Source organism: Ictalurus punctatus, chromosome 9 (assembly GCF_001660625.3).
Source record: "Ictalurus punctatus breed USDA103 chromosome 9, Coco_2.0, whole genome shotgun sequence".
Taxonomy (NCBI): domain Eukaryota; kingdom Metazoa; phylum Chordata; class Actinopteri; order Siluriformes; family Ictaluridae; genus Ictalurus; species Ictalurus punctatus.
The window spans coordinates 4,327,704-4,338,765 of NC_030424.2; the positions used below are offsets into that span (position 1 = coordinate 4,327,704).

Genomic DNA, 11,062 nt, shown 5'->3' on the forward strand with positions numbered 1-11,062 from the left:
CTAGAATTTAAAGTTGTTGTTCATGTAAAATTCCTGAGTGGACTCGTTCATTCATCTTCCGAAAGTAATTTATACTTCTCTGGGTGGCGGTGGATCTGGGAATAGACCAGCATGTTTGTGAGAGGAGGTAAGAGAACTCTGAGGAACCCCACATAGACCAGTGGAGAACATGTGAAACTTCACACAGACAGTAGCCCGAGCTCACACCATCAAACCTGACATGGGCAGGATTTCGTCAGCTCTGACTCCACCCCTGGCCTGCTGATCCTGCAGTAAGGGTGAGTTGGTCACAGATTACTCTACAGGTGTAAAATTACTGACCGTACCCCATCTGTCTGCACAACGTATTGGCACCCTTCTAAACATCCATCAGTGTGAAGAGCGTAGCAGTGAGCAGATATGATCTGAGTGATGGTTATTCTCAGTGCAGTGCTGACTCTGATGTGGGGGTTGTGTGTGATTAATTCATGAGTGAGAGAAAGTGATCAGCTCTCCTGCCTCATGTTACACTCTCTCAGTTCCTTGCTTTTCTCACTAACGTGAAGTGACATGGCTGGAAAAGACTGCGTGAAAGTGGCTGTGCGAGTCCGGCCCTTCAACAAGGTCAGATGATATTATTATTATTATTATTATTATTATCATTATCAAAAGGTTTAGGTGTAAAGGTGTTTAAACACATGAGCCACCAATATGAAGACTGTTCAGTGCTGACGTTTTCAGGGTGTGTGTGTGAGAGTGAGAGACCCATAATACACTGCAGGTGATACATGGCTGTGAAGTGGTGTATAGTAATGAAGTATATTTTGGGAATATTTCTACTTCACCACAACACAGTGTATAGGTTTTAACTTTTACTTCACTTTTTATATTTTGTAAAGGAAATTGGTTAATTTTACTGTAATAAATTTCCTTCCTAAAATTCAGCTCCATTTCTCAATGCAATGTTAATCCTTTTATCCTGACAAGCTGTCATTCTGAACAAAAACACAATCTGATAACACCTGACACTTATCACTGAACTGTTCGGATCACTAAACGGCTCTTCAAATTCCTGAACCGACTCCTAACGTTCACCCAAATGAAGCGATTCAAAGAATCGACTCATTAAGCTTCACTGAACTTGCAACTCGTCAGAGAAACACCGAAAGTGAGGGAAAGTTATTTACATTATTGTTTTTATTATTATTTAGTTCGTCCATGAAATTGCTGGATCTGGATGAGAAAACTATTAAGCTGTATTTTATCAGATAATATATATTTATTTATTTTTATTTAGGCAGCTAGCTTCTAGCGACACCAGTGGTTTAAAATCGTTATATAGTGACACTGATGAACTGTTATCACTGAGGATTTAAAGACTAATTATTTATTGTGTCCTCAAATCGACATTAAAAAAATTATACAGCATATAAAATCACCTCGGAAATCCAGTCAGGTTAGCTCGCGTGAGCGAAGTTAGGTGTTTAACGTTAGCTACCGCTGAAGATGTGCCTGAAGAGTGTTATAAAGCATTAAAAATGCTTTACAACACTCTTTTTTTAAATAAAAAATAACAAACAAAATCAACTTAATTGTGCCCATCACCAGGATTCAACATGCAAACGCACACGCAAACCCACAAAACGCTTCACTTAGCGAATAAACATTCATTAGCTCCGCTAGCTGTTAACGCCGTCCTCACTGAAGTGAACTAGCTTACCTAGCATTAGCTTGATGAGCACGCGCAGGGACGGTGTAATTATAACTTACAGTAAATAAGCGCGTTTTATTATAATTTTTATATTCTTATATTTATTTATATTTACCGTGTTTATCAGACTTTCTTATCCAGAGTGACTTACAGAAGTGTTTTTATAAAATCTTTATTAAATGCTCATGTTAGAAATCAGAACGGCTCCAGTGGGTTAAAACTAAACAGCACAAGTTCAACTATTTATATTTTAATTATTTTAGTATTTCTTTGTTACTTTTCTATTTTATTTTAGCTGTGCATCATGTGGTATCACACCCTCACCCAGGTGTGCATTATTTACTAAACCTGCACGGCCCGGAGTGTGTTATTCCTCACACAGATGTATTCAAAAAGCAGAATAGTTCGACTTTAAAACATGATAAATGTGGTGTATTAGTTTAGCTAACATGATTAGCTAGTTATCTAGGATTTATTATTGTGATAATATTAAACAGTGTTTAAGTGGTAGATGAAGGGACCTGCTGAGTTAGCAAGAACTGCTAATATTGCTTACAGCAGCTTTAACACAACACTCAACTAATATTATTTATATAGATAGTAACTAGTACATGATGGTGCCTTATTTAAAGAAACTCTCTGTGTGTTTGTGTGTGTGTGTGTGTGTGTGCAGAGAGAGCGTGATGCTGGGAGTCGCTGTATTATTACGATGAGCAGTAACAGTGTGAGTATCGAGGAGCCTCGCAGTCAGCACCGCCGAACCTTCACTTTCCACTTCACCTTCTGGTCTCACAGCGGCTTCATGAAGAACTCAGACGGACTGTTAGTACCTGAGGACGAGGGGGGACGCTATGCTGACCAGGTCTCTCTCTCTCTCTCTCTCTCTCTCTCTCTCTCTCTCTCTCTCTTACACACACACACACACACACTCCATCATATTTCCACAGCAGGTTTAGTAATACATGAATTAGTAAGAATATGAATTTGAGCAGATCTGTAGCATATTTTCATTATTTTACTCAACAAAAGCTTGTTATTCAGTCCTAAATAAGATTTAATACATTTATGGATCTAAATGGTTTCATTTATTATTGTTGATTATTTAAGTGTGTAATGTATAATTTTATTTGATAATTTTATACTGTGTATTACAATTGAAATGTGTATATCTTTAATTGTGTTTTTTATTATGATGTTATTATTCATATTTAAAAATATAAATTATTTATTTATTTTTTTTGCAGGGTTTATTTTTTTCAAATTGTGTGGTAGTAATATGTTAGTTTTCTTTTGTTTTATTTTATTATTATGGTTAATTATAGTTGTTGTGTAAAATATAATATATAATAATTGTGTGTTTTTTTTTTCTTCCTTTTCTCCTAGGGGTGTGTGTTTGCTGGAGTGGGGCAGGGGATTCTGGGTAACGCTCTGCAGGGCTACAATGCCACACTGCTGGCGTACGGTCAGACGGGTTCGGGGAAAAGTTACTCCATGATGGGCTTCGGTGCCAACAAGGGCCTTGTCCCAAATCTGTGTCACTCACTCTTCACCTACATCACAGCCAATCAGGACAGATGCCAGTGCCAGGTCTCCTGCCTGCCTGCCTGTCTCTGTCTGTCTGTCTGTCTGTCTGTCTGTCTTTCTGTGTGACACCTGTTTAACTTGATTGTGTGTGTGTGTGTGTGTGTGTGTGTATTGGTAGTGGATTATGTGTGTATTTGTCTTCACTATAATAATATTAAAGAATCTATACATTAACATTACACACTAATCATCTGTGTCGTCTGTCCCCAGGTTTTCTTCAGCATGTTAGAAATCTATAATGAACAGGTAATGTTATATCTTGTAATGACTCTATTTCTACACTCCTCTGTGTCTTAGATCTCATAAGAATTAGTTTATAACCGATTTTTGATTTATAACCTCAAACAGGTTTATAACCTGTTTGATTCTTTTGAACACATTAAGTGAATTGAACATTGCAAGTTTAGATTCCTTTCATGAACCACTTCTTTGATTCATTCCACATTTGATTCATGGCTCACTTGATTGCATATTTGATTCAACACTTATTTGAATCACCACTCGATTGATTCACCACTCATTAGTCATCACTTATTTGATTCATCATCCATTTTTACTTTTCTTGCTCATGAGTTCAACTGTTACTGAGTGTGTATATGATACTTGAGAAAATAAATAATAGACGCATGCACACACACGCACACTCTTCTTCTCTCTCACAAGTCTCTCGGTTGTGTCTCATATTTAGCAGAAGCATTGTGCCTATAGAGCTGATAAGTAATAGAACGCTATAGCCTTTAGTTTAGCATCATGCACTAAACCTACATGTGTAGTCATGTCCTGATAATAAAGGTGTTTGTGTGTTGTTCAGGTGATCGACCTGTTGTCCAGGTCAGGTCGTTCAGCCGGTGGTCTGCGTGTGCGTGAGGATCAGCAGCGTGGTTTTTACGTGGAGGGTCTGCGCAGGGTGGCGTGTGACAGTGCTGTACAGATGGAGCAGCTGATTGAGCAGGGAACTCGCACACGCACCACCGCCGCCACACACCTAAACGCCAACAGCAGCCGCTCACACATGCTCATCATCATACAGCTCAAACAGGTAAAGAACAGTAACACCGTGTGTGTGTGGATAGATACTAAAATACTCTTGAAGTCACTTTGTTTTTCTGAGAAGCCGAACTGTGGAAGCTCTGCTGTTTCCAAGAAAACACAGACAGCAGCGCTCTTTAATAGAAGCCATGTTCCACTTTTCCTGTGCCTGCTCCTAGTCGGATTACATGTGAAATGTGTAGCGCAGACAACTTGATCGATATATAGCATAGCACAGGCTGACATAAAACATTTAAGGCCATATTTTTAATGAATTATCAAAAGTGTTGAAAATAATAATTTCCACAGATTTTCGCAAAGGAGTGCATCACTAAACAGTCCAACATTAACCTGGTTGACCTGGCAGGAAGTGAAAGGCAAAGGTCATCAGGGTCAGAGGTCGATCGTCTTAAAGAGGGAACAGCCATTAATCTCAGTCTCACCACTCTTGGGAATGTCATCAGGTCCAAACAGAATGTGGTAGATAGAAGTGTACAGTATGGTGTTTAATTCCAGTGTACTAATGTTTAATCCATGTGTGTGTTTACTATGTGTGTGTGTTTATTGGTTAGTGCCCTAGCAGAGGTATCGTTGGGGAAGAAAGCGGTGTATATTCCCTACAGAGACTCCGTCCTCACTAAACTCCTGCAGTCTGCGCTGGGGGGGAACAGCCGCACCGTCATGGTAACCTTTTAACGCCGTTGTTTACATTTCACTCTTTACTGTGTTTTCCTGCCTGCACTCAGCACTACACACTGAAACCTGCTGAATGTTTCTTTCTTCTCTCAACGTCATTCAGATCGCCACTCTCAGTCCGGCCGATATCTGCTACGAGGAGTCACTCTCCACTCTGCGCTATGCTGAACGGTGGGTTCTCCTCATCCTTCATCCTGTCCTGAGCCTCTCTAATACCTCATCTACAACCCCAATTCCAAAAAAAAGCTGGGACGCCGTCTAAAATGTCAATAAAAACAATGCAATGATTTGCAAATCTCTTAAACCCATATGTTATTTACAATAGATCATAGAAATCATATCAAATGTTTAAATTGAGGAAATGTACCGTTTTCTTGTTTACTTCTTTTTATTTTTCCTATTTTACTTTCTTTTCCTTAGTCTTATTACGTAGTCTCGTGTTTAACAGTGTCCTGACTCTTCTACTGTTCTACTACGAGTGATTTTCCAGTGAAAGATTAATACTGAAACTGAACCCTGAGTGATATGATCTTATTGTAAACCCAAATAAAAACCCTGATCTTTCTGTTTCAGAGCAAAGCGGATCCAGAACAAGGCCATGGTAAACGAGGGCCCAACGGAGAGACTGGTTAAAGAGCTGAAAGCTGAAAATGCTAAACTGATGCTCAAGCTCAGTAAACTTGAGCAGAACAGTGGGAGACAGTCCGATCAGGAGATGAGTGAGGACACAGACAGTATTCCCTTAGTGTTCCTTAGTGTTCCTCTTCCACAGTTTCTGCTTCCCTAGTTTTAGTTCTGAGTGCTGTCTATCTGAGAGGTTTTGTGTGTGTCTGTGTGTATAGAAGATCTGCGGCGTTTGCTGACTCACAATGAGCTGCAGATCCGAGCGATTCAGACTCTGTGGGAGCAGCACCTTCAGGAAGCTCTGAAAGACTGGGAGACCCAGTACACCACCATCACACAGGTCTCTCTCTCTCTCTCTCTCTCTCTCTCACACACACACACACACACACACACACACACACACACACACACACACACACACACACACACAGATGAGATTAGTGAAGAATTGAGGAGTGGATTCTGAATGGAGAAATAATTAGCAGTGTGATGAATATTCTGTTCTGGCCGGTGATGGAGGACAGGAGCGAAGGATGATGCAGATGTTCCCCTACATGCTGAACATTAATGAAGATGCGCAGCTCTCTGGAGTCATCAAGCTCTTCATTCAGGAGGGTCAGTGAGAGTAGTCCTGATTCTGTGTTAAATATCATCTGTATGTGTATGTGTGTGTGTGTGTGTGTGTGTGTGTGTGTGTGTGTGTGTGTGTGTGTGTTGGTCAGTGTTGAGAAGTTTTGTTCTGGTTTTTGTGAAGGTGACTGGGATGTGGGTTTAGCAGACACGTCACCCAGAGCCATCTCCATTAGAGGACTGGGGTTAGTCATCATGTGTTATTAAAACTACTGAGCAGGTTAAACTCATATATATATATATATATATATATATATATATATATATATATATATATATATATATATATATATATATATATAAAATGCCGTGATGTCATATATTCTAATTTGCATTTGGCAGATTTAATCACCACACAGACACTCCACAGAATCAGGACATTCATAATGGGTGTTTTGTGTGTGTGTTGCAGTATTCAGGAGCGACATGCGATCTTCTCCAATCAGCAGCGTCGAGTGACAGTTACTCCATTGTCGGGGTCAAAGGTCATAGTTAATGGCACGTCCATATCTCAGACAACAGAGCTGCATCATTTGGTACCTTTACATAATAATATTAATAATAACAATGGCATCTTAAACAGAGAAAATTTCCTTTAGTCATTACCGTCTTTTCTTTTTGTTCTTTAATTTATTTTTATTTTTTCATCCATTGTAAGTCATCTCATATCTTCGCTTTTCTTTATTTCTCTTTTTGTCATCTTCCTTGTTTTTTGTTTCCTGTTTATTTCTTTAAGATACTTTTCTACTTTTCTCTTTTTTCCTTTATGTTTTCATGAAACACTTTGGTTTGGTTTACCCAAGTTAAAATGATTATGATGATGATGATTATTATGATTTCAGGATCGTGTGATCCTGGGCTCCAACAGCACATTCCTGTTCATGGGTTTTCCGTGGGAGCGGGTCGGAGATGATTGGAGCCGTTATGATTATGATTATTTTCAGTCCGAGCTGGCGGTGGCGGAGGGGGTTCACCTGCACACTCTGTGTGACACACCTGGACAGAGTGCGTATGTTTAATTACTTAATATTAACAGTGCAGTGTCGGTACAGCACTAGAGGGTCTGGATACGCGCTCTCAGCTAGGTCTAATTTAAATTGGGTCTCCATAGGGTCCCTACAGCCCAACCCCAGTCTCCTAGCTGCCTTTTACGACTACGCCAAACTGATGCCGATGGTGACGGAGGCGAACCAGATGAGTCAGGAACTGAACAAGGCGAGTTCTTCATCAGTCCATCAGCTCTGTCCAGTCATGTCTGTCGGTCCACTTTCCTTCATCTACATTGATGTATAGATATGAAAGGTCTGTCTCTTCAGACAAACCCCATGATTGGGGTAAACCTCTGGCTCCGCCCCTGAGCACTATTTTCTTCTTCTCTAATTTCCTTCTTTCCTTCATTTAAAGACATTCCCTAGTTTTTTTGCTGCCTAGTCCCCTATGTAATGTTTAGATATTCCCTAGTTTTCTTGTTTCCTAGCTTACGCCATCCTAAGGTCCAGGAGTCCCCCAGTTTACAGATACAGATAGTTCTGCCTTTTATACCTTCTTTTAAATTAATAATAATTTCAGAATTCTGAAGGAAAAACTTTATAAATAAAAACTTTGTTTTCTCTTTATTCTCTCCATTTCAACAAGTTATTTCATAGTAACTGGTCTCATAAACAGAAAACACATTACTCAAATTAATATGAACTAAATTCTGAAGATTAAATTAAGATTTATTAACTTATTGAATGTTATTAATTCATATTAACATTGACTGAATTCTAAAAAAAACTATTTTTCTGTGCAATATATACTTTTTTGTCAACTAATCTTTTAAATCTTTCAACGGTGTACTGGCCCTTTAATTCAGCGCGGGCAGCTCGAGTAGTGCAGCAACAGAAAATTGTTGAACTCGACGCCGAAACGCTCGCTTCATTGCTGCAGCGTCCGGTGTACAATTTTAGAAGTGCAGAGCTTACAAACTGTAGTTTTGTCATCATTCCACACAAGAGACATCATCTTTACACACAGCATGTAATCGATGTGTTTTCCCGCCCTCTTTTGATTGACAGGATATAATCAGCTCTGATCATCAGATGTTTCTAAACTATCGTCCGATGGCCGATAGCGTGAAAAATTGCCTTTATCGGCCGATACTTACTGGCTGATACACTGGTGCATCTGTAGTTGTTCCCCCACACTTTTCAGCTGTTCTATAACAGACATTTGCACAGTACCATTTTGTAGTTTTGAATTTGGATTTTTCTAATGAATTTTTCTGGTGTTATTTTTCAGGGAGTGGAGTTTAGGTTGGAGATTAAGAACCTGGCAATGTCGGACTCTAAAGGTCAGGACCTGGAGAAGGAGCTTGTGGTCAGAGTGATGAATGTACAAAGTAAACAGGTCAGTAATGTAACAGAGATCTGAGCAGCTGAAGGTAACCCTGCTCCTGAATCATTACAACGTTACAGTGTTGGGGTTGTTATTGGAGCCCACTGAATAGCTGGCTGATGTATTATTTAATATATGAAATATCTCGGTTATTAAATATAGCTAGTGTTACTAGAGGCGTGGTCACTGGAGTAGTTAAACAGCAGAAAAAGAGAAAAAATCTCCCTTGGCTCCGCCCTCATACAGGTGTGGTTGTGGTCCAAAGCGAAGTTCATTAACCGTAAGTTCCTGATGGAGGAGGTGTACCAGCGGGAAGTGTCGCTGCCCAACCTGCCCCAGGATAAAGATCCCTTCTGGGACCCAGTGGAGCCTTTACACCTGGGCAGCGCGCACCTGTGGCTGCACTCACTGGCATTCCGAATTGCTGTGGATGAGCAGGTGGAGGTGGTGGGACCTGAGGGTACTGAGGAAGCCATACTGCACGCACGCCTAGTGCCCTGCAGCCCCGAGGGATTGTGGGTAACATTCAGCAGTATTCATGAAATTAATGAGTTTACATCCCTAATCACCATTATACTGAACATCAACTGGTGTGTGTGTGTGTGTGTGTGTTTAGATCCCTGGGAGAGGATGATATCCTGATTGACCCCACAGAGCTGCTTGGAAAGCGACTGGATTTCCAACTTATTTTGGATCAGTGTTGCGGCCTGCGCTGGGTCAAAGAGACCCGAACCCGCGGCATCCAGATCGGGTGTGTATCACTCACAGGGTGTGTTACAGTGTTAATCCACTGTTAATTGAATAAGTTGTGTGTGTGTGTGTGTGTGTGTGTGTGTGTGTTCAGGTTCCAGGTGTTTGACTGCACAGAGCTGCTCTACACTCAGGCGGTGTGGCAGTGTGTGAACCCACAGCTGGATTACTGCATTCAGTTCACAGCGCTGAACACATCACACACACTGCTGACCTACCTGCAGAGTAATGCTGTGGTCCTGCAGCTATGGGGTCTACAGGGTATGTGCACACACACAGAGGCTATTGTAAGGTTCTGTCCCCTAACACTGGCAACCCTAGTGACATTAGTAATGAAATTTGTTTACTTCCTGTTTTGTCTGCCGTGTGCAGAGGGATGTTCTGAAATGACGTCACGTCTGCACAGTGTGAAGAAAACTCCGGACAACAACATCCTCATCGACACAGCCGAGGACTCAGAGCACACGGTCAGGACTTATTTATATTCTCTCTCTCACACACACACTTTTTGTTAGTTTTACCCCTCTACCTTGTACAATCCTTTTCGTGATGCGATGCGATGTGATGCGTGTGTGTGTGTGTAGAGTGTGGATAGCTCAGTGTCATATCAGAGTGTGTGTGTGAGAGATCTACATGAGGATCTGGAGCAGCTGAAGAACACCAATGCAGCACTGAGGAGAGAGAACGACACACTGAGGGAACAGCTCAACACAAACACACCACGTGGTAATATGCACTATCTCTCAGACACACACAGTTTAGTGAGGGTTTGTGATGTCAGTGTGCAGCGGCTGTGTCCTGATTGCAGGTGTGGAGTGTGCTCGAGGGCGCAGAGGAAGCCTGAAGTCCAGCTGTGATGCTGAATTCGCTCGAGCGCTAAAAGTGTTTTACCACAGCATGACGTCGGTTCGAGCTCAGCTGCAGCGGCTGCGCAGACACAGACCCAGTGTATGCACACAGGAAGTGACCTTTACCTTCAACATCTTTTAAAAAACTGTTCTCTAAATACATCAAGCTAGGAAAGAGAGAATAAATGATCTGTACTCGATTTCACTAATGCCCACCAGGCCACACCCCCTTCTCTAATGCCCCGCCCTCAACCACAGGGAAGAGGATGAGCATTTTATTCCTCTTATACAACAGCAATTTATTTAGTAAATCTACAACACATTGTATTTGTGTCTGTTTACAGGCACATTTACTGTTGCAGAACTTCATCTGTCTTAATGTGTGTGTGTCAGGAGGAGGTAGACCTGCAGGGTCTGAGATTTTTTGTGGATGAGCATACACACCTGCTGAAAGAGTTCAGTGAGCAGTTGGAGCAGTGTGTGTGTGCACTGAAGCAGGACGTAGCAGCCATCGTTCGGCGGAAGAGAGAGAAATCTGCAGTGTGGTCTTAACCTACACCCACTCAACAGGTGAGCTCACATTCACTACACATTACACACCTGGTCAGTGTTTCTCACCTGAGCCTCACTATTCATTTCTAATTCATTGTTTTTTAATGAACAGAGAGAGTAGAGAACTAGTGTAGGAAAGTAAGAACGATCCAGGGGCGGAGCCAAAGCAAGCATGGACCAATCAGTGTGTCTGATTACACAGTGATATATTAGCTGTGAGAATCCCCGTACCTCTCAGCCACTCACAACACACACAGAGAGGACTGATAAATAATAACCCTGC

At 41.2% G+C, this 11,062-nt stretch overlaps 1 protein-coding gene across 2 annotated transcripts; it reads left to right on the forward strand.

Annotated features, from left to right (window-relative positions):
* The first annotated feature begins 524 nt into the window (after positions 1–524).
* kif28 (kinesin family member 28) lies at positions 525–10,967 on the forward strand. Of its 2 annotated transcripts, none has more exons than XM_053682728.1 (24): positions 525–603; positions 2,364–2,552; positions 3,074–3,277; positions 3,485–3,520; positions 4,086–4,313; positions 4,613–4,767; positions 4,876–4,987; positions 5,103–5,170; positions 5,573–5,718; positions 5,842–5,963; positions 6,148–6,238; positions 6,378–6,438; positions 6,666–6,789; positions 7,096–7,258; positions 7,365–7,472; positions 8,538–8,641; positions 8,876–9,144; positions 9,246–9,380; positions 9,474–9,640; positions 9,752–9,846; positions 9,964–10,105; positions 10,188–10,327; positions 10,621–10,797; positions 10,892–10,967. In XM_053682728.1, the coding sequence occupies exons 1-23, from the start codon at positions 550–552 to the stop codon at positions 10,777–10,779; spliced, it is 3,072 nt and encodes a 1,023-aa protein (XP_053538703.1). In that variant the 5' UTR covers positions 525–549; the 3' UTR covers positions 10,780–10,797; positions 10,892–10,967. The 2 variants fall into 2 exon arrangements, with proteins under 2 accessions (XP_053538703.1, XP_053538704.1); XM_053682729.1 differs by lacking the exon at positions 525–603 and adding an exon at positions 1,045–1,147.
* Positions 10,968–11,062: the final 95 nt, after the last annotated feature.